At 45.2% G+C, this 24495-nt stretch overlaps 1 protein-coding gene across 5 annotated transcripts in view; it reads left to right on the forward strand.

The window, feature by feature from the left end:
• The window catches only part of dock1 (dedicator of cytokinesis 1), a 712419-nt gene that overhangs the window by 516392 nt on the left and 171532 nt on the right, over positions 1-24495 (forward strand). For all 5 annotated transcript variants that reach the window (XM_085994680.1, XM_085994678.1, XM_085994676.1 and 2 more), the window contains one exon: positions 9773-9921. In XM_085994680.1, coding sequence (XP_085850806.1) covers positions 9773-9921 — 149 coding nt within the window. The remainder of the gene's footprint in view (positions 1-9772; positions 9922-24495) is intronic.

Here is a 24495-nt window from a genome sequence, read left to right on the forward strand (position 1 = left end):
AATTTTGTGCTCAAGTCTCTGAAGTGGGACTTGAACCCACAAACTTCTGATTCAGAGGTGAGGGTGCTACCCACTGAGCCACGGCTGACACGGGTCTGATGATGCGTCATCCGCTGGTTTCCTTAAAGAGACCATGCGCTAATTTATTTTGACAGTTATGCTGTCAGTGTTCTACAGCATTGAGATGCTGCAGAACACTGACCAGCATTGCACAGAGGTGCATGCCTGCACCCAGGCTTTCCCGTGACTCCCTCCATATGCTTATGAAGGGAGTCACAGCACGCAAGGAGGTTCTCTTCCCTTCCCATGGCGGAAGACACCTCCCCAGGGGATCAACGCAGCCTGGTTGCACATTGCACAGGAGGACACAAGCAGGATTGTCGTTAGGAGGACCAGGCTGCAGTGGCACAAACCTTTCAATGATCTCAGTAGATCACGAAACGTTACTGCAAAGCCACACTCAACCTCATCCTGCTGTGCCATTCATCACATCACCATCACTGTGCCTTCCCTACCCTACTCCTGCACATCTTTACTCACACCAAATGACCTTGCACCTCCACCCATCCCTCTCTATCTACATTTTCACTTCCCCATCTCACTAACCACCCCTCACACTCACCCTCATCCTAGTCCAATCATACCAAGTAACAACACACAAGGGTAGGCACTTGGGTGTTTCAGCCAATGTTCATGTGAAGTTTCTGTTAATATGCTGTCAGACATTGAAATCTTTATTTTTAACACTTTGCGTTCTTGGACAGATTTGTGTGCACCTTTGGAAGTGGCTTAGTGAGTTGCAGTGAATGGTGAGACATAACAGTACCCCCCCCGCAATGGCGATGAGTGTGGAAGGAATGGCTTGGGCATTGTAGGGATGCTTTATGATGTTGGTGTGGGGTGGTGCCAACCTGGCGCATCATGTGGCAGCCAGGGTGTGCAGTGTCAAGTGAAGTAAATCTGGCCATGGTGAGGCCATCCCTGGCCTCCCGGCCAGCAATGTGCTCGGATGCTGATGCCCTCTGTCCTGTGCAGCATCAGTTGATTGCGGAGAAGGTTGGTGGTGTTGTTAGTGCTGCCTGTGTGTGTGGTGCTGCTGATGGTGGTGGGATTCTGAGGACCAAGGTGGGATAGTTTCAAGGGCACCGATGCTGATATAATAAATGGCAGGTGAAGTTGAGATGACAGAAGCAAATCGGTCAATGGTAGTAGAGGTTGTTCCAATGAGGTGACACGATATAGAGTTTACTCCAAACACTTGCAACTTGCATAAAGCTCAATCTGTCTTCCAAATGCAGTAAGCAACAGCTTCTGACCTTGGAAAGTGAACAGCTGTGAGATGGGAGCTTTTATAGCATATTTGCAGCTGTCAAGTAAAGAGATGATTTCATGGTAACACAACTCCCAACCTGCTTACCAGACGTGATCACCGAGCAGCGTGGAACCCGTATGCGACCTCGTAAAATTTTAAGGTGAGCTCAAAATAGTTTTTAAGTGGCTGTTAACAAGCTCTTAATCACCTAAATTGCTTCCCCCACCGCTTGGTGCCGGGTCTGTTCAGTGCTGACAGACCTGACATCTGGGAAACTAGCGTGGTGGTGGATTTAAAAATTTTTTTCCCACCCAACCCGCCACCAAATGTGCCCGCTGACCCCTGAAAATTCCCCCCATTGTCTTTTCTTTATAAAACCGTGTATCATCCAACTTACTGTGACTAATCCCACAAGAGGTTCGATGCTCTCGTATTACATTTCCTTTGGCTCAAACTTCATCTTTGCAAAACAGCAACAAATGAACTCTGTAGCCATGAGCAAAATATACCAATTAAAAAAACAGAAAAATAAGCCAATCAATTGTTCATACACCTGCAGTGGGTAGGAGACACACACATTATTTATTTTCCAGGAATCAATGGAAAAATGATTCACTGTTTCTGGGTAAAAGTGTATGACGTTTCTTTCTAAATCAAGATCTGCACCCCTTCCTCCATTTCCATACCCCGGCATTCCAACTCCCGCTCCTAACAGCAGCATAACCTTGGATTCACCATGAGCAACACCAGGGGAAAACAAAATATGTGTCTTAGAGGCTACAATAATTCTTGATGTTCTAATAACAGAAAATACCACTCAAGCTTCCTTTCATAGCTTGATACTTATTTAACTCTTGAATTGCATTGTAGCCTTGGAACTAATCCTTTTTTATTCAGGTGCAAAAATAAAGTTTTTACATTTTGTCAACCAGTTATTAGCTACTAAGACTTGTGACTTAGCTACTAAACTGTGACACATTAATACGATGCTCAGTGCCCACAGTGCATTAGGCACAGACAACATATATTATTGCTCTGTGATGTGCCTTTGCATATATCATGGTATAAGCGCCAATGGCATTGGCCATTGACCTGTGCTAGGTCCATTACGGGACCCAAAAAATATGGTATGAAATGCGGATCCTATAATGTGGTCTCAGTAACTGAACAGTGTTGCATTTGTTCAGTGCCCATATGAAATGGTGCAGAGATTAGATTATCTCTGGTCTTTCAAATAATCAGGATCGACTGCAAACCAATATGGTGGGAATACTGTGTTTAATCAGAGTTTAAGATGGAATATAACACACTAGTTATACAAGTTCTAATACAGTCATGTAAACACAGTCTTATTCGTGCCACAATTTTATCCGCATAACCCCATACATTTTGGGTACCCTAATTTCTAACAAACTGTACTGGATGATAAGCCCCAAAGTCAGCCATGTTGGAGAGTCTGCCTGCTACTTGTAGAAAATGGGTATATTTTGGGCCAGCAATCTCTCTTTTTCTTTGAATTGTGTTTTTTTTGTTACTTTCATTGCTGCAGCTGTGTACACCTTCTGATAGCTACACACGCCTCACCCATCTGTAAGTGTTTGCCCAAGGGAATTGTAATTGTACAGAGCCTACATAGCACCGATGGCCATCTATTTATAACTGGAGGAGATTTCCTCCTCCACAAAATTTTACTCTAATATCAGGTTGAGCGATGCCTCTGGATTCAGGCTACGTTTACACTATAATTGTAGTTACAGTCCAAACTGAATTAAGCAGTCTTTATGAGGTTGTTTGATTATATGACTGGATACTGTGGGGGTGATTTTCGTTCAGAAGTTGGGAAGAAGGCGGGACTACAACTTTCGGGGTTGTAGTCCCGCCTCCATCGAAATGCGGCCAATCCACGCGATTGTAACTTGATTGACCTTGTTGAGCCCGCCCAGCGGGCTCAGCAGGCCAATTAAGGGCCACCTGGCAACAGGTGACGTCACAGACTGAAATTTCATCTGTCAAGACGTTTTGACAGATGAAATATCAGCGTTTCACAACTGTTTGAAGCTGTCAAACACTGACAGTCTTACTTCTAACATGAGTCCTTCTCCACAGACTCGGTTAGAAATCTCACCGGCACAGAAAGCTGCAGGCTGTCACTTTTGATTGCCAGTTAGATGATGGACTCCCGAAACCTGGAGGAAGGAAGGCTGTAAAGGTAAGTACAGGTAATTTAAACTTCTTTACACACTTTAGACACACCAAACACACTTACCTTTGCACTCATGCACACATCACTCACCTGAACACCGACATCTCGACCCCTCCAAGTCCTTCAACCCGACGGCCCGACGACTCTAACTTGGCGTGGTTTGGAGCCGTCAGGAATCCCACACGAAACTCCTCAAAATAGGGATTAGGCTAAAAACTGCCTGTTAACTACAGTTAATTGGCACTAATCCTTTCCTGCCTCGGGTAGGCGGGTCCCAGTGCGGGGCGGGTACCCGCCTCCTTTGAAACTTACATGGGGGCGGGATGGTGTCGGGATCTCCGAATTCGGGACTTTAACCCCCCGCACGCCGCCAATCCCGACTCCACGGGTCAATGAAAATCGACCCCTGTGAGATATTACATGCAAGGGACCTTTTACTTTTTATTTCACAAATAAAGCAAGCATCTATATCTCACGGGTGTGGAGGGGAATAGTCCAGATTTTTGGCTTGCAAGCCAAATATTTTTTCAAGTTTTTTATTAGAAGGGAAATTCTTAATGGTAGAATGTCATTTGTTAGACACTATGGGGTCGATTTTCGTGGAGCCGTCAGGCGGGGTTTCAGGCGTGTGGGGGGGGGGGGGGGGAATCCTGAATTCGGGGGTCCCGACACCATCCCACCCGAAACCCCGCTCCACGCAACTTTCAGAGGTGGCGAGTACCCGCCCCACACTGGGACCCGCCGAAACCAGGCGGGAAGGGATTAGTGCCAATTAACTGCCTGTAAACAGGTAGTTAACAGGCAGTTTTTAGCCTAATCCCTATTTTGAGGAGTTTCGTGTGGGATTCCCGACGGCTCCAAACCACGCCAGGTTAGAGCAGGCGGGCCGTCGGGTTGGAGGGGTCGCGATGTCGGTGTTCAGGTGAGTGATGGGTGCATGAGTGCAAAGGTAAGTGTGTTTGGTATGTCTAAAGTGTGTAAAGAACTTTTACTTACCTGTACTTAACCTTAACAGCCTTTCTTCCTGTAGCCGTCGGGAGTGCATCACTCAGCCGGCACTTCAAGCTGAACGGCTGCGATCTGTGAAAAGTGACAGCCTTCAGCTTTGAGTGCTGGTGTGAGTTCTAACTGAGTCTGTGCAGAAGGACTCATGTTAGAAGTCGGACTGTCAGTGTTTCATAGCTTCAAACAGCTGTGAAACACTGATATTTGATCTGTCAAGAACTCTTGACAGATGAAATTGCAGTCTGTGACGTCACCTGTTGCTGGGTGGCCCTTAATTGGGCGGGCTCAACAAGGTCAATCAAGGGAAAATCGCGCGGATTGGCCGGACGTCGAAGTAGGCGGGTCTAAAACCCGAAAGTTGTAGTCCCGCCTTCTTCCCGACAGCTTCAGGAAAATCGACCCGTATGGGCTGGATTTTCTCAATGGAGACGTGCTGGAGGCGGGACTTCTGGTTTCCGGGTTTCAGTCTCGCCCCCAGCGACGTCTGACCAACCCACGTTATTTTCCCTTGATTGGCCTTGTTAAGCCCACCCTGCGGACTTTCCGGCCAATTAAGGGAAAGCCGTTGACAGATGACATCAGCGTATGATGCTTCATCTGTTGAAAAATGTTGACAGATGAATTGTCAGCATGTGACCGCTTTGAGAAGCTGTCAAACACTGACAATCTCTGTTCTAAGGTGAGCCCTTGCACACAAGCACACCAAGACCCCTCTCCTCAGCAGAAAGCAGATGGCTGCTGCATCTGAGAATGCAGCAGCCATTCTGTCATCTCTGCAGTTGAGATGAGGTACCTCCGGATCCTCAACGGTTGAAGCCTGCAGAAAGAAGCAAAGGTAAGGAAACTTTTTCCAACACTTTACACTCACCTCTCATACTTACCTGTCCACACTTGCACCCATTACTCACCTCTACAGCTGACATTTCGACCCCTCTCACCCCCACAGACCCACTGCTCGCCTCGCTGACCCTGGCGAGGTTCACAGCCATTGGGAAGCCCGCAATTGCAGGTGTGAAATGGGGAAAAGCCTTAAAACTGCCTGTTAACAGGCAGTTAATTGGCTCTAATCCCCTTCCCGCCTCGAGGAGACATGTCCCTGTGCGATTCGGAGACCCGCCTCCCAGGAAGATGGCACGGAGGTGGGTTGGGAGCGGGGTTGGTACCCGCTCCCAGTTTCTGCCATTTTCCTGGCAGTCCTGCCTCCCCAGGGCTGGGAAAATTCCCCCCTATATGCTGCAAAAATGTTTTGGTAGAGATTATTAATGGATATTTGTTGAATAACGGGTTATTTCAAATGTGAGTTATGGTGTATATATTTCAGAAATGTAAAAATATCTTTGATAATTATTCATTTTCCATGTAACAGTCTTGTGTGTCATGCTTTGTGAGCTGCTATTCTTTTCAAAGAAAGGATATTTAAATCCATAATAATTGCTAGCAAAATTTGGGGACACAACTTTTTTGGTGTTATGTGAATGCTGATGTCTTGTATGATTGTGAAGTGCTAACCACACTTATCACCCAGTGCAAATAAGGTTCAGAAATCTAAATTACAAAAGCTTGTTAATAGCACTCTCTTACAGTATTCCTCAACAGTTAAAACAGCTGTTATCCAACTAAATTTGGTATGCAGTGCTCATTAGTTATTTTTCGAAAGCTGTTGATTGAAGCAAACGCCAGCAGGCTTTCTTCTGATCTTTAGTGCCATGTTCCAGGTAACATTGAAATTAGTGAAAATCGTTAAGGAACTCCTTGGTTTGAGTCTGCTTTTTAAGCAATATATTATGACCAAGATCATGCTTTTGAAAAACATAAGTAGAATATTATCTGCAGTGTAAAAATTCCAATCTGCAAACTAACTTAAAAATACATATATCCCAGCATAAAATAAAGTAAGGAATTAAAAAAGGCCATTTGGCCATCAAACCTCTTATAGTTTCAAATCTGTTATGCTTTCTCCTCTTATGGGTCCCTAAACAACCTTCCCAATCTCCTAGAGGTGGTGAGCAATGACAGCCAAAACCTCCAAGGAGATGAACGTCCCCCAGCTCTCAAAGGCAATCTAGTGAAACTCCAGGTTATCAATCCAACCCCACAACCCATCATTCAACTGTGATCATTTACATTCCACAGATGACACGCTTCCAGCAAAACAGAAAGCATGACTTTCTGTAGACAATTTCATCATCTTTGTCTGTTGCTACAGCCTTTAATCCATCTTAATCACCCACTTATCCATTTTATAAAAAAAAGAATTAATTGATACTTTTGCCAAGGGCTTATTCCACACACCTTCTGGTCTAGTTCAAGACTTGTTAATTTTGCAAATCGCACAAGGTAGAAGATATTTTTGTGTGTGTGGTTTGTTATCTCCTACAGCCTTCAGATGGATGTAATTTAAAGCTTTGATTTTGCAAAGCTCCACTCGGGCCACGCAGGAATCTAATGCAGTCAAGAAATTGGGCCTTTTGACATCAAATAATTATTCATATATGGTCCCAGCGAGGGACTGCCCATGTCGTGTTTCTCACTCATTTTAAATGGGTGCATTTCCTTGAGCCTAACCTTGCTCATGCAGGTTTCTTAAACATAGGCGAACATTTAGATGTTAGGAAAAAAATGTGTTTTGTTTTTACATATCTCGGACAATTTAACTGCATGTTGCCCCATGATGCAATTGTTTTTACTGGGAACTCTGTTGCTTTGGTTTTTTTTTTGCCACCAGTGCTTTCCTTCAAAATTCTTGGTTACTTCGACTGTTTAAATTGCACTGTATAAAGTGTTCAGCCATGGCTTCCTTTTCATGTTGACTACCTCAAATCAAGAAGAGCATTTCACAAGGGGCCACCAAATACAGGTGAAATGACACCTGAGATGTTCTGTCTGCACTCTTCACTACCAAGGATCTGCATTGTTAGCTCCCTCCACACGTATCTGGACAAGTCAGAAGAGACCTTTTTTTTGCCTCCATTTTAAAAGACAGGCTGTCACACAGTTGTACCGTCTTCTGCAGAATGACCTGCAGACAGCATCTGCAACAGGGCAGCTCTTCCCATAGAACCGAAATGTCCATGCTGCTGCATCCTTCCAAGTTGCACACATCAAGCAAGTGATAATTGCTATAGTTGCAAGGTGCAGTTTCCCTGTGGAAAGGAAGCATCAGCTGGACAGAACACTGGACTTTCACAGGGTTGGCAGGCTTCATTCCAGTGCATGGGTTCATAGATAGTACGCACGTGGGCGTCAAGAGCTCTTTCTATCAACCCCATGGTCCTGCATGCAAAGGAAGTGTTTGCACTTTATTACTAATTAGGTAATACTGGACCACAGAAATATATGTACAACCATGGCCATTATGCAGGAAGCAGTAGTCTACGTTTACTGCATTTTTGGAAGGAGAAGAAACACTGGGATGGTTGGGTGGAGGTGCGGGGTAAGTGGGGCAAGATGGCTCTTAGGAGACTATGCCTTCCCTCTGCATTGATGACTGCTGGTCCCACTAAGAACCCTCCTAAAAGGAGATAAGGGCCTTGGGTTGGAAACTGGACCATTGGATGCTTGTTCCGTGTCTACCACATCCACCTTCAAGGAAAGTGTGCCATCCATCGTTTGCACAAGGAAAAAGGCATGTTCAAAAGACAATGGTTGTATACAATGCTTGAAATTGTACTTTTCAGAGGAGTTCCCTGCTTAGTGTCTACCATGCTTGATGGACCGTTCAAAGGTGCATGCAAAGGTGAATGCACTCTTCTTTGCCTTCCTCCAGATATCAACAAACTTCTTCCTTATTTGCAGACAGGTGCAAGGGTCCCGGGTGACTGCAATGGCTCAGGCAACAAATTCCCTCCCTGCAGTTTGTACTTGTGCTTTGGCTGGAAGGTCTTCAGCCCCCAATAGAGTCACCCTCATTTGGTGCATCGTCTGCTGCAAGCTGCTCTTCAGTGATAAATGGAGCAATTTCGCTCACATGATTATAGTCTATTCCATTTAGGGGGAGGGACTCCATCAGAAAATAGGGACCAGGACCACCCTCTGTGTTGTAGGCAAAAGCAAGCCTGCGCAGTGAATCAGCTCAACCTAATTTTTGGAAAATTGGAACTTAAGTTTATATTTTCTTTTAAACAGTGATAATATCAAGGAAAAGGACTGTCTTTTCCTATTAATTAATTTTCCGATGTTAACAACAACAACAACAAGAACTTGCATTTCTATAGCACCTTTAAAGTAGTAAAACGTCCCAAGGCGCTTCACCGAGCGTTATCAAGCAAAATTTGACACCGAGCCACATGAGATATTAGGACAGATGGCAAAAGCTTGGTCAAAGAGGTCGGTTTTAAGGAGCGTCTTAAAGGAGGAGAGAGAGGCGGAAAGATTTAGGTTAAGCTCTGCAACTCCTCTATACCAGTTCCCTCATATAATGCCATTATCAATTAAAGTATTGTACCACTTAAATCTTAACAATTAACAGAAATAGACAAAGTTGATAAAAGTATACTTAATTTGATATGAGGTATAGTGCCAATTATTGGAATTAACACAGTCAGAACCCATTGGATATCTACTGTACTTACACTGCCAAATGGAAGATTGCAGCGTACAAATCCTAGTATGACCAGGTGAAATGGAGAACAAAGAGGTGCTAAGTCGTTGACTGTTAAGAATTGCCCCGCCCCTAAAACGCAAATAATTTTGGAAGTCATTCATTGCTGGTTTAAAAAGTACATAATCTTAAAAAAAAAAAAAAAAAAAAATTGTCTGTCGAAGTGCCTAATCCACTTTGGGAGCTGGTGGCTCCATTAGTGCTCTGATTTGCACGAGAAAATACACAGTGGATTTCCTTAAAACTCTTCTACAGTGGCCAGCCATAACCTATGTGCCCTTACAATTAGCATAGGTAGTGCAGTAAGGTCACTAGCATATTGCTGTCTCACTGCGGATATGCTTTGTAGGCATGGCAACACATTAATTGGAGGTTGTAAAAGTGGCCTGAGGCAGTAGAATAATACCAAAATATTTCAGAAAGTAGAAACTGACAGATTAAGTTTCAATTTGTATCTATTTATGTTGGCTAAGTAAAACTGCTCTACTGGCTTTATTTCCTTGTTTTATTCATTGATAGTGATCAAGGATACTGTTCTAATAATACATAGCACATTTTGTACATTTGCTTAATTATGCACTAGAGCTGTATTTTCTTTCTTTCCTGACAAAAACACAATTCTTTGTATTTATGAGAAATTCTTTCCTTAAAGGCCAACACAAAATCAAATTTATCCCAGAAATGGTGGGTCCTATCTTGGAGATGACTCTTATTCCAGAAACTGAACTGAGAAAAGCCACAATTGCAATATTTTTTGACATGATGCAATGTGAATTTCACTCGACAAGAAGTTTCCAGATGGTAAGTGAATTCAAGATCATATTGAAATCCACATGGCTGTGACTTGATTACATATCTGTAATTAAAATTCACAAATGCAAAGAAATATTTATGCCCGCAAATGAACATTATTTTCACTTTTCTATTTACTGTATGGTACTTAATTTGGTGAAGTTTAATGTTATTTGCAGAGTTATCCAAAATGATATTTCACTCTGATATATGTATTTAGGTGAATATGTATTGTTCCAGTGACATCACAAGAACAGTCGAGTGGCGTACAGATCCCCATAATGCATTGTGTACTGCTGACACAAATGTTGGTCTTGTTCTATGTGGAGTATTCAATGGCTTTTAAAACATGAATTTTGTAATCAAGATAAAATATAGACTAAGGAGATGGCATATGGTCTTTCATTTTTGATAGATTTATTTTGCTCACATATGTGGCACTCATAAATAAGTTATTTCAGAAATTTAAAATCTAGTAAAGCAACGTAATCAAAGTACATTTATTAATTAGGGTACATTTTTGAAATAAATTAGCAGCTCTCCTGTAGCTTTGCTTGTGGTGAGTAGTAGAATTATACTGTTGTAAAGCTATAGAGGTGTTATCAACAAACTTACAGTAAGTAAATGTGACACAGGAAATCTGTGCTATATGTAAAACTTGTAATATATTACTCACGGATGTCCTGTGGAGTTGCTTACAGTGAGTTGTCTAAGTTGCTGATACTTGTTTGCACCTCATTGTGTTTTTCTTTTGTTTATTTGTTGCATGATGCATGTATTTTGCTGTAATTTGTGTTTTTTTGTATGTATTCATATGTGTTATGTTAGGTTTGTGTATATGTGTGTGGTAATGTTTGTTACGGTGGATATATGCTTGTGAATGTATTGAATTGGCTGCCTGTGTTTGTGCAAGTGTGTTTTTTAATGATGTACATGGTTGAATTTGCAGGTAAAGGTTTGAGTTTGAACTAAGTAGATAAATTACAATTAAGTTACACTTGGAAGGATTTAGCAAAAGGTGAAGTTAATATAGTAGAAACATAGAAAAATAGGAGCAGGAGTAGGCCATTCAGCCCTTCGAGCCTGCTCCACCATTCAATATGATCATGGCTGATCCTCTATCTCGATACCATATTCCCGCGCTCTCCCCATACCCCTTGATGCCTTTTGTGTCTAGAAATCTGTCTATCTCCTTCTTAAATATATTCAGTGACTTGGCCTCCACAGTTTTCTGTGGTAGAGAATTCCACAGGTTCACCACCCTCTTGAGTGAAGAAATTTCTCCTCATCTCAGTCTTAAATGTCCTACCCCGTATCCTGAGACTGTGACCCCTCGTTCTGGACCCCCCAGCCATGGGAAACATCCTCCCTGCATCCAGTCTGTCTAGCCCTGTCAGAATTTTATACGTTTCAATGAGATCCCCTCTCATTCTTCTAAACTCTAGTGAACACAGGCCTAGTCGACCCAATCTCTCATACGACAGTCCTGCCATCCCAGGAATCAGTCTGGTGAACCTTCGCTGCACTCCCTCTATGGCAAGTATATCCTTTCTTAGATAAGGAGACCAAAACTCCATTTGTGGTCTTACCAAGGCCCTGTATAACTGTAGTAAGATATCCTTGCTCCTGTACTCAAATCCTCTTGCAGTGAAGGCCAACATACCATTTGCCTTCCTAACTGCTTGCTGCACCTGCATATTTGCTTTCAGTGACTGGTGTACAAGGACACCCAGGTCCCTTTGTACATCAATATTTCCCAATCTATCACCATTTAAATAATACTCTGCCTTTCTGTTTTTCCTACCGAAGTGGATAACTTCACATTTATCCACGTTATACTGGATCTGCCATGTATTTGCCCACTCACTCAACTTGTCTAAATTGCCTTGAAGCCTCTTTGCATCCTCCTCACAACTCGCAATCCCACCTAGTTTTGTGTCGTCAGCAAACTTGGAAATATTACATTTGGTTCCCTCATCCAAATCATTGATATATATATTGTGAATAGCTGGGGCCCAAGCACTGATCCCTGCGGTACCCCACTAGTCACTGCCTGCCACCCCGAAAAAGACCCATTTATTCCTACTCTGTTACCTGTCTCTTAAATAATTTTCAATCCATGCCAGTATATTACCCCCCAATCCCATGTGCTTTAATTTTGCACACTAACCTCTTATGTGGGACTTTATCAAAGGCCTTCTGAAAATCCAAATACACCACATCCACTGGTTCTCTCTTATCTGTTCTACCAGTTACATCCTCAAAAAACTCCAGTAGGTTTGTCAAACACGATTTCCCTTTCATAAATCCATGTTGACTTTGTCTAATCCCATTGATATTTTCTAAGTGTCCTGTTATCACATTCTTTATAATAGACTCTAGCATTTTCCCTACTACTGATGTTAGGCTAACCGGTCTGTAGTTCCCTGTTTTCTCTCCCCCTCCTTTTTTAAATAGTGGGGTTACATTTGCCACCCTCCAATCTGCAGGAACTGTTCCATAATCTATAGAATTTTGGAAGATGACAACCAATGCACCCACTATTTCCATGACTACCTCTTTTAGTACTCTGGGATACAGATTATCAGGCCCTGGGGATTTATCGGCTTTTAGTCCCATTAATTTCTCCAGCACTATTTTTTTTACTAATACTAATTTCCTTTAATTCCTCCTTCTCACTAGACCCTTGGTTCCCCAGCATTTCTGGGAGGTTATTTATGCCCTCTTCCACAAAGACAGAACCAAAGTATTTGTTTAATTGCTCCGCTATTTCTTTGTTCCCCGTTATAAATTCTCCCGTTTCTGACTGTAAGGGACCTACAATTGTTTTCACTAATCTTTTTCTTTTTACATACTTGTAGAAGCTTTTACAGTCTGCTTTTATGTTCCTTGCAAGTTTACTCTCAATCTATTTTTCCCTTCTTAATCAATCTCTTGGATAATATCTGGAAGAGCTGGGTTACTCATACTACAGTGTCACCAGTGGTGAGAGGACTGAATAGCAGGCATTCAGAGTGGCAGAAGGTGGGAAGTGGTGTTCCACAAAGGTCGGTGCTGGGACCAATGTTGTTCACAATTTATATTAACAATTTAGACTTTGGAATCAAAAACACAATTTCTAAATTTGCGGATGACACCAAATGGGTGGGGATAGTCAATACTGAGGAGGACGGCAACAAATTGCAGGGAGACATTAATAAACTTGCAGAATGGGCATATAATTGGCAAATGAATTTCAACACAGATAAATGTGAGGTATTACATTTTGGTAGGAAGAATAGGGAGGTTATTTATTACTTGGCGGATGCGAGTCTGGGTGGGGTGGAAGAGCAAAGGGATCTCAGAGTACAAATACACAAATCACTAAAAGTAGCGACACGGGTTAACAAGGCCATAAAAAAGCAAATCAAGCACTCAGGTTTATTTCTAGAGGAATAGAATTGAACAGTAGGGAAGTTATGCTAAACTTGTATCGAACCTTGGTTAGACCACACTTGGAGTACTGTGTGCAGTTCTGGTCGCCATATTATAAAAAGGATATAGAGGCACTGGAGAGGGTGCAGAGAAAATTTACAAGGATGATACCAGAAATGCGATGGTATACATATCAGGAAAGGATGAACAGGGTGGTTCTCTTTTCTCTTGAAAAGGGAAGGCTAAGGGGTGTCCAAATAGAGGTCTTCAAAATTATGAAAAGTTTTGATAGAGTAGATACAGAGAGAGTGTTTCCACTTGTGGGGAAGAGCATAACTAGAGGCCATCAATATAAGGTACTCACCAAGGAATCAAATAGGGAATTCAGAGGAAACTTCATTACCCAGAGAGTGGTGAGAATGTGGAACTCGCTATCATAGGGAGTGGTTGAAGTGAATAGTATAGATGCATTTAAGGGGAGGTTAGATAGCATATGAGGGAGAAGGGAATAGAGGGTTATACTGATGGAGTTAGATGAGGAAAGATGGGAGGAGGCTCGAGTGAAGCATAAACGCCGGCATGGACTGGTTGGGCTGAATGGCCTGTTTCTGTGCCGTATATCCTATGTAATCCTATGCATTACTATTACACGTTGGGCATCAGCAACACCACAAAAGTGCTACTATCACGGAAGACCTCTCCTGGTCCCTCAATACCTCCTCTTTGGTGAAGAAGGCCCAGCAGCGCCTATATTTCCTAAGGAGGCTGAAGGGATGTAACCTGTCACCCCTGATCCTCTCTAACTTTTACCGCTGCACAATAGAGAGCATCCTGACGAACTGTATCACAGTATGGTATGGCAGCTGTAGCTCCTATGACCGGAAAGCCCTGCAGCGGGTAGTCAAAACTGCCCAACGCATTACCGGCACCCGGCTACCGACCATAACATCCGCAGTATTTTGCTATCTATCAGAAACGCTGTTTACGGAGGTCACTGACCATCATCAAAGACCCTACCCACCCCAGCCACAGTCTGTTCGCCCCCCTGCCATCTGGGAGACGCTACAGATGCATTCGCACCCGAACGACCAGATTCAGGAACAGCTTCTTTCCCAGGGCTGTCATCCTACTGAACGCCACAAATAAACTCTAAAGCCTGCACATCTGCCAATGCACTTTATAATGTTTATGTTAATGTATTACAAGCCAAATGAATGTTGAATGTTTAAATGTCTTAATCTAAATGTACACTCTCGGGAGCCGCAAGCCTACATTTCGTTGTACTGCACTTGTGCACTAACAATGACAAAGTTGATTATGATTATGATCATGATAATTGGAGATAGGCACAAGAAATCTTCAACTTTAATTTTTTTTTCTCTAGAGTGCAGCAAAATATTGCTGATTCTAAAGAATATTCACTATGATTTGGTAATATAAAATTATGAAAAAGCACAAACCTGAAGGAATAACATTTTTTTTACTCAATGCCATGTTTAAAGTGTACCATAGGTCAACCGTATAGTAGTACTGTAGTTAATTTGAAAACAGATGTGGTGGCATCTGATTACAGAATGAAACTTGGCCACAGAATAAAATTGGCCAAATTATTAACGCAATGCAAAGGGGAGATGAGATTTTTTTTTCACTCAGCCAGCTGTCGGGATCTGGAACGCTCTACCTGTAAAGGTGGTGGAAACTGATTCCATAAATAATTTTATAAGGGAGTTGAACAGGTACTTGAGGATGAGAAACTTACAGGGTTACGGACAAAAAGCGGAGATGTGGGACGAAGCACAACTGCTCTTTGAGAAAGAGCCAGCATGGGCGCAATGGGTCGAATGGCCTCCTTCTGTGCTGCAAGTTTCTATGATTCTAATTATGTGCATGATTATGTGCTAATGTATTGCGTACTTCAGTGCTACAGGCTATAAAGGATATGTTGTATCGGAAGTTGTGAACTGTCATGCAGTTTTGCATTCAAATCCAATTTAAACTTATTACACCTGACCTCAGTATTTTGCATGTGATAATGATTACTGTTTGTCATTCTGCAGCTGTTATTTTCTAAAGGTATCATGAAACATCCTACCAGATTCTCTATAGATATGTACTGTACATACATTTAACTATAGTATTGTAACATTTTCTAGCTTTTTTCCAAGTTAAAAAGGTTTTTTACTAGTTCCACCTGTATTTTAATTTTATATTTTACAGGTAACTTTGTATCAGTAATTTGACTGAGTTGGCATTTTAACTTTTTAACTCCCTTTTCCTTCAATTTACTCCCTTTTCTCCCGTTCTGACAAACGGTCACAGACCTGAAGCGATAACTCTCTTTCTCTCTCCACAGATGCTGCCTGGCCTGCTGAGTAGTTCCAGCATTTTCTGTTTATATTTCAGATTTCCAGCATTCACAGTATTTTTCCTTTTGTATTCCCGTCTCTTGTTTGGGAATAAACTCTTTGAGATACAGTTGAATGGGCTCTATTGGTACTTATCCCAAGTCCCATATTTTAATGTATGAGTTTCAAACCGTTGACACCAGAGCCATGCCTGATTTTGTTCTCGTCCGACGTTCACATACTCAGAATTTCAAGCAGGGATCGTGATCAAGAGTTAATTTTTTTCCCCTCTCCCTAGTATAGTGATGCTGAGGCCAAATACAGCACCCCAACTACTGCCCAAGATCAGTTCAGCTAACTCAGTATAGAAAAGATTCAAACATGGTATCTTATGGTCTATATGCCTCAGTACCACAACAGGTGACACACTTGAGCCATTGGGGAAACTTTGCATTTTAATTTTGAGCCTTTTTAATTCATGGTGTTTTGTAAGAATAATATGAAAATTTTTGTTGTGCTTTACACATTCATGATATGACCATGTCCATCTATGGTTCATATAACTGGGTATTGACGTAAGAAAACTACAAGGCACTTGATCTGAGTAGGCTTTAATCAACTGGTTTTCAACATGGAGATCTAGTTGTGTCCTTCTCTAGTTCCTGTTAAAGAATGTACCGAGCAAGCTGGGCCCATGCCCGAGTATTTATACTCTCCCTGGACAGTGCCACCAGCAGGCCACCCAGTATTACTTCATAAGTCATTTCCACACGAATGACAAGATTCATGTCGGGTATCATGTACACATTTATATGTTTTGTGTAAAATAAAAATATTTGAAAACAACTATTGGCATTTGATGGCTATGAAGTATAAGAACATAAGTAAGAGCAGGAGTCGTCCATACGACCCTTCGAGCCTGCTCTGCCATTCAATAAGGTCATGGCTGATTATCGACTCTCAGCCTTGAATATACTCAAAGACTCAGCATCCACAGCCCTCTGGGGCAGAGAATTCCAAAGATTCACAGCCCTCTGAGTGAAGAAATTCCTCCTCATCTCAGTCTTAAATGGCCGACCCCTTATCCTGAGACTATGCCCCCTAGTTCTAGACACTCCAGCCAGGGGAAACAACCTCTCAGCATCTACCCTGTCAATCCCCTTCAGAATCTTGTATGTTTCAATGAGATCACCTCTCATTCTTCTAAACTCCAGAGAGTATAGGCCCATTCTACACAATCTCTCATCACTTAGCTCTATCCCTATCTCTCCACCACTGCTACCAAGACTCCACCACTGCTATCCATGTCCTTATCATTTTGGCTTCTCCACCACTCTCCTTGCTGGCTTACTCATTTCCACTGTCCCCAACCTAAATTTATCCAGAACACCACAGCTTCTGTCTTCATCCACAGAATGTCCTACGCTCCCATTGCCCCCTATGTTTGCCGAGTTTCACTGGCTCTCTGTGAAAATTAATTTTAACATTCCCATCTTTACTTTCAAATCTAGCCTGGTCTACACCCGCTCCCTTTGTTGCTCATCTCTTTCCAGGTCCCTGCATGTGCCCTCTGCTTCTCCAAATCAGTTTGCGCCTTGTTTCCCACTTTATCCACTTCACCATGAGTGGTCTCTTCTTCAGCCATTATGTCGCTTGCCCTCTAAAACCTCCCTCCTTTCAAATGCCTCCTTTGACATGCTTTCACCCCCCCCCCCCCAACTCTTGTATTTTTTTCCTCCTTCTCAGTGAACACTATTTTTCTCTCTGCCCTGTAAAGCAAGAGGTCTTTCTCTGTGAGAATTGTTACAGAAATGTAAGTTTCAGTTGATGTCATAACTTTCAAATGCAATCTAAACCTGTTTGAAACAGAATTGTTTTTTAAAGTTCTTAAAATGTGAACAATTTTGGATTTGCTCGTCATTTCTAAAGAAATTAGGTTGGTTTTGCTTTCATTAAGAACAGATCACCTAATTAAGAACAGATTACAAAACTTCCTTTTCTGGTTCCCATGTTAGCTGACATTGTTAACGGTTCTCTCTCCTCAGACACTGTCCCCCTCTCCTTCAACTCGGCCGTCATCACTCCTCTCCTCAAAAAAAAACAACCCTTGACCCTTTGTTCTTGCAAACTACCACCCCATCTCCAACCTTCCTCTCCTCTCAAGTCCTTGGATATGTTGTTGCCTCCCAAATCAGTGCCCATCTTTCCCGCAACCATGTTTGAATCCCTCCAATCCGGTTTCCACCACTGCCATAGTACTGAAACGGCTCACATCCAAGTCACAAATGACATCCTTTGTGACTGTGACGAAGGTAAACTATCCCTCTTCATCCTTCTCGACTTGTCTGCAGCCTTTGACACAGTTGACCACTCCATCCTCCTCCAACGCCTCTCCACCATCTGCCAACTGGGTGGACTGCACTTGCCTGGTGCCATTCTTATCTATCCAATCATAGCCAGAAAATCACCTGCAATTGCCTCTCTTCCTGTACTGGCCGCGCTAGACGTGCTCCTATCTAGTTATCCAGCAAGTTAAACACTTATTCAAAATAATTCTTCGTGAAGCCGTTTGCTGTTTGAAGCCTTTACTTGAACAATTTTTGTGAAACTGTAAACAAAGACAAAGTATGTTTTGTACATAAACTGAGTACTATACATTCGATATTACATAAGATATAACATTTACAACAGTAGAATAGACTAATTGTATAACTAACTAACATTTGGACTAACTTCTGTAACTATCAAATATTAACCTTTTATAAACATATTGTCAAAATACTACTCTGACAACGTTGCTATTATGCTAACAAACAAAGATACTCACAGATATTGCGCTTGGCCTAACATATGAAATCAGATTACATTGGATTGTGAAACCCTCATGGAATCCTCCATTACTGCCAGGTTCTTCCTGGAATTCTACTTCCTGGGTTACACAGGAAGAAAGGTACGAAGGTCAAATGACCTCTCACAGGAAGAAAGGAACGAAGGTCAAATGACCTCTCACAGGAAGAAAGGAACGAAGGTCAAATGACCTCTGTTTCATACAAACACACCACTAACACAATAACCACCACCAGAGGGTGCTATCTGCATGTAAAATGTCCATAATGTCCAGAACACTTCCCACTCCCGCATTGTTACCTTTGGGGTCCCCCAAGGATCTATCCTTGGCCCCCTCTTATTTCTCATCTATATGCTGCCCCTTAGCGACATCATCCGAAAACACAGCATCAGTTTCTACATCTATGCTGACAACACCCAATTCTACCTCAGCACCACTTCTTTCGACCCCTCCACAGTCTCTAAATTGACACACTGCTTGTCTGTCATCCAGTACTGGATAAGCAGAAATTTTCTCCAATTAAATATTGGGAAGACCGAAGCCATTGTCTTGGGACCTCGCCACAAACTCCGTTCCCTAGCCACCGACTCCATCCCTCTCCCTAGCATCTGTCTGAGGCTTAACCAGACTGTTTGCAACCTTGGTGTCATATTTGACCCTGAAATGAGCTTCCAACCGCATATACGCGGCATAACTAAGACCGCCTATTTCCACCTCCGTAACATTGCCTGTCTCCGCCCTTGCTTCAGCTTATCCGCTGCTGAAATCCTCATCCATGCCTTTGTTACCTCTAGACTTGACTATTCCAATGCACCCCTGGCTGGCCTCTCACATTCTACCCTACGTAAACCTGAGGTGATCCAAAACTCAGCTGCCCGTGTCCGAACTCGCACCAAGTCCCGTTCACCCATCTCCCCTGTGCTCGCTGACCTATAATGGCTCACGGTTAAGCAACGCCTTGATTTCAACATTCTCATCCTTGTTTTCAAATCCCTCCTATCTCTGAAATCTCCTTCAGCCCCACAACCCCTCTGAGATTTCTGCCCTTTTGAGCATCCCTGATTATAATCGCTCAACCGTCGTTGGCTGTGCCTTCAGCTGCCTAGGCCCTAAGCTAAGGAGCCCCCTCCTTAAACCTCTCCGCCTCTCTACCTCGCTTTCCTCCTTTAAGATGCTCCTTAAAATTTACCTCTTTGACCAAGCTTTTGGTCATCTGCCCTAATTTCTTATGTGGCTCGGTGTCAATTTTTTGCCCTGTAACACTCCTGTGAAGTGCCTTGGGACGTTTTACTACATTAAAGGCGCTATATAAATACAAGTTGTTGTTCTTGTAATTAAGGAATCGCACCCGGTTTTGATTTGTTTTTAAAGTACTGTAGCAGAAATATAGTACATATGTATTAATTAATTATAATAAAATGAAAGCCATAATGTCAAGGCTACAGTCTACCAGGTGGGGCTGGAGAATGAAGTTTTAGCAACAGGTGATTTACTAAGAAATATGTAGCTTTTATTTCACTAATACAATAATCTAGGTGAAAGAGAACAAAAATTGATGGTCTTTAAAATCTTTTTTCCGTTAAAATCATCGTATGAACGTGAATAGAAAACCCTCATAACTGGATTTTGGCTTACTGGTTATGTTGCATGATCTTCCTGAACTTTAGAAGATTTTGGAGTAAACAATCTACTGACTTAAATTATAAACTGCCAGAGATTTATTAAGCGTCAAAGGGATAAGTGAACAGGGACCCACTGCAGATTTACAGTAATTGAAAGGTTGGAAAGATGGAAAATAACAAATAATTATGCATACTGTGCTAAACTGCAATGTGAACTGGACCAGACACAAGGGCCTAGAAATTCAGTTGGGCGCGCCAGCCGTTAGCGCCTTAGGAGGAGTAGATCTCGAGCGCTAGGCGCTTAGCGCCCGGGCGCAGCGCGATCTGCGCCTCGCCCCAACTTCAGTACACATTTAGCGCCGGCGCAAAGTCTTAGCGCACGCCCTGCTGCGCGCGCAGATCATGACGTCATTTACTAGTGCAACGCCCTTCGTGCGCCCGAACCGGAACTTCACTCGCGCCGGGCCATTGTGCGCCGGGCGGCCCTAACGACTGTGAAGTGGAACGGTACACAGCCAAGGCGGGCCGCGGGGAGCGCTAATTAAAGGGCACTTACCCTGCACTATAAAGGCCAGCCATTTTGCAGCATTCACTCTTGTGCAACGGTTTTTTGGAGAGAGACCAAGGAGGAGAGCTTACTGGTTTGGACCAACACTAGGGCAGGTATTTTGGGCTCAGGCCAGAGCTTAGCAATTATCTTTGCCTTCATTGAGAGCTCATTGTTTGCCAGCATATAATGGGGGCTGCATTGGGTGCCAACGCTGACTTTCAGCCTTATGCCAGAAGGGCTTACAGACGCCGTGAGAGAGTGGCAGCCCTGGCTAGACGCAGAGGGGGCAACAGGCGTCGCCAACTGAGGCCTTACCCACCCAGGGTATACCGCCAGCAGTCCTCCTATCTGACCATGTCTGCCGCGATGTGTGTAAGGAGGCTGCGATTCAGAAGGGAGGTGGTTGCAGACATCTGCCAGCTGCTTCAGAGAGATCTGCAGCCACAGCTGATGCGCAGGACGTCTCTGTCGGTGGCAGTGAAGGTGACCGTGGCTCTCAACTTCTATGCCACCGGCTCCTTCCAATCCGCTGCTGGGGACATCGCTAACATCTCCCAGTTCGCCGTGCATTGCTGCATCCGCCAGGTGACCGAAGCCCTTTTCAGAAGGAGACATCAATTCATCTCCTTCCCCATGACCCTGGACAAGCAGCAGCAGCGTGCAGTGGGATTTGCAAGAATAGCGGGCTTCCCCATGGTGCAGGGCGCCATTGACTGCACGCATGTGGCTTTGCGGGCACCTCTGGAGCATGCCGAGGATTACCGCAACCGGAAGGGCTACCATTCCCTCAACGTACAGCTGGTGTGTGACCACAGGCAGCGCATCCTAGCTGTCAATGCCCGCTTTCCAGGCGGCAGCCACGATGCCTTTATCCTGCGACAGACAACTGTGGCTGACATGTTCCAGGCACAGCCTCCCCCAAGAGGATGGCTTATCGGGGACAAAGGCTATCCTTTGTGTACCTGGCTCATGACCCCGCTCCGCGCGCCCACGACCCCTGCTGAAGAGGCATACAACGAGAGCCATCAAGCGACTAGGAACATCATAGAACAAACAATCGGCGTCCTCAAGCAACGGTTCCGCTGTCTCGATCGCTCCGGGGGAGCCCTCCAGTATTCGCAGGAGCAAGTCTCCCAATTCGTCGTCGTTTGCTGCATGCTGCACAACCTGGCTATCCGCAGGACTCAGGCACTGCCACCTCACGTTGGACCCCCACCTCAGGAGGAGGAGCATGAGGAGGAGGAGGACGAGGACGAGGAGTACCAGCCCAGGAGGGAGGCACAAGGTCCAAGGGCCGCCCGTCGGCGGCTTATTGAACGTCACTTCTAGGCCCCCTGTCAGGGAATGGCTTGTGCCAATGAAAGAACATGATTGCAGCCGCTCCGCAAGCCCTCAGCCGGTTAAGGCAACAAACACTTCAAAGATCAAACATGGACAATGTTAATAAATAAAATGCTTTATTGTACAAACTCAGGGCCCTTCCCACATGAAAACCAAAAACAGACGAAACCCCCAAAAAACACTCAAACACATCACTCGCTCCCACAACCTGGAGAGGATTAACAAAACAGTGCAAATAAAATGGCCGTCATCCTCGGCCTTCAAAAAACAAACATCCAATTCTCGGCCTCAAAAAAACAAACATCCAATTCTCGGCCTCAAAAAACAAACACAACTGGCCACACATTCGACTTTTTGGCCCGCTAGGGCGATGCCTTGGCCATCTTTGTGTGGCCCCTGCCCGCCCTGCTGCTCCTCAAAGTAAGGCCATTGGCTGCTGCAAGTCTGGGGGCAGGCTCCAGAGGGGCACATGTCGTGACGGCAGATGCCCTTGGGGGTCGGCCTAGTCGAGGTCTGGCCGTCGAGCGGGCGGCTGTTGAATGCTGCAGCTGTGGCTGGCCAGCATCAGTCGCTGCAGCAGCTCCTGGCAGCTCCACTGGGGGAGTGGCAGTGGCGGCTGGAGGAATGGGGGCAAGCTGGCGGATGGCAGGCGCTCGCTGGTCGCCTGAGACACTGGCACTCGCCCGGGCCAGCACTGCAGCATGCGCACCAATCTGCCGAGGGACAGACCGCTGTGCTGCTGCAGCGCGCCGGGTGCCCTGGCGATGCCTGGCTGACACAGCGAGTGTGGCAGCAGTGAGTGCCCGTGTTGACCTGTTCAGTGACCTCATCAGAGCACCCAGTGACTGCACGGCACCACTGATCAGCTGCCCACTCGCTGCCTGAGCGGCCCCGAATGCCGCCCGACTCGCTGCCTGCTCTGCCCCGAATTCCGCCAAACTGATGGCCTGTGAGGCCCCGACGTCGGTGACACTCCGAGAGAGGGACTCGATGGTCTCAGGCAACCGTGCCACTACCCCCATGAGCTCCGTGTGCCGGCGCTCCGAGTCCGCGGACAAGTCCTCGAGGCGTTCCATCTCCTCGGCGAAGACCATCTCCGGACTGGAGGCCGGACTCTCCCTCTGGGGAGAAGGCCGCCGAGCTGGCCGACCCTTCCTGCGTTGCTGGACGCCGCTGGGCCCAGCAATTGGACTCCCCTCCGACCCTTCCCCCCTCTGGGGAGAAGGCCGCCGAGCTGGCACCCCCCTCCTGCGTTTCTGCAGGCTGCAGGTCCCATGAGCCCCCCTCCCCTCCGACACTTCCGCGACGCTCCCCTCCAGGGAAGACGTGTCCCCTACATTGGCATGGGTTGCCACGGCTGAGGGTTCCCCTGATGGGCCGCCTTCCTCTTGCTCCTCCTCCTCCTCCTCCTCTTCTGAGGGGCTGTCACTGGCAAGTTCAGGGACCTCCTCCTCACCATCTGAAAGCAGGAAATCACAAGAGTAGCTTTAGAGTGAGGAGAGGGCGTCAGCGAGGAATGCATGAGTGGTGGCATTCAGCGCATTGGTCGGACAGTGGCAAAGGATGTAGATCTGATGCGCAAGTGGGACGAGAGAGGTCCAAACATTGATGTCCTTACCATTGGTGCCCAGAACAGGGTTGGCATCTCCACATGCAACGGGGCCAATCACCCGGCCACCCATGATGCGCTCCACGCGATGTTGCAGCTCGGTGAGCGGCTGGATCTGGGGTCGGCCTCCCCCGGTCGCAGTCCGGCTCTTCTTGTTATTGGCCAGCTTGGCCTGCAAGAGAAAGGACGGCCTCTAAGTACAGTGTGTAGCCCTGATCTTGTGTGCACTGCCTCCCATGGTGGAATAGCCTGGCCAGTGTGTCGCCCTGATCTTGTGTGCACTGCCTCCCATGGTGGAAAAGCCTGGCCAGTGTGTCGCCCTGATCTTGTGTGCACTGCCTCCCATGGTGGAATAGCTTGGCCAGTGTGTTAAGTGCAGAATGTGCAATTGATGTTCATGCCTGTCCCATAGCTGCTGGATGAGGGCTGGCCATTAGGGCTTTCAGGTCCCTTTGCCCATAATGTGAGGTGCACATGCAAGGATGAGGAGGTCACTGGAAAGGGTACTCACCCTGACAATCCGCGTGAGGTCATTAAACTTTTTGCGGCATTGGACACCGGTCCTGGGGACCTCGCTGTTGGCTGACACCTTGCTGACGACATGCCTCCAGGCTCTCCAGTAGGCGCGGACCGGCGCCTTCCTGCCATTGTCCGGGTACAAAATATGGCGCCTCTTCTCCACACCACCAACCAGCACACTCAGATCACGCTCTGAGAAGCGCTGCGCTCGTTCACGGTCCCTCTGCATAGCTTCAGGCGCTATTTGGGTCCAGCAGCAGTGTTCAGGCCTAGCTGGAGGGCTCCACTATCCAGGGCGTGGCAGCAGACAAAGTCGACCCTTCCCCCTTTAAGAG

The sequence above is a fragment of the Somniosus microcephalus genome, chromosome 8, assembly GCF_052327205.1.
Source record: "Somniosus microcephalus isolate GS21.2 chromosome 8, FLI_Smic_1.0, whole genome shotgun sequence".
NCBI classification, from domain to species: domain Eukaryota; kingdom Metazoa; phylum Chordata; class Chondrichthyes; order Squaliformes; family Somniosidae; genus Somniosus; species Somniosus microcephalus.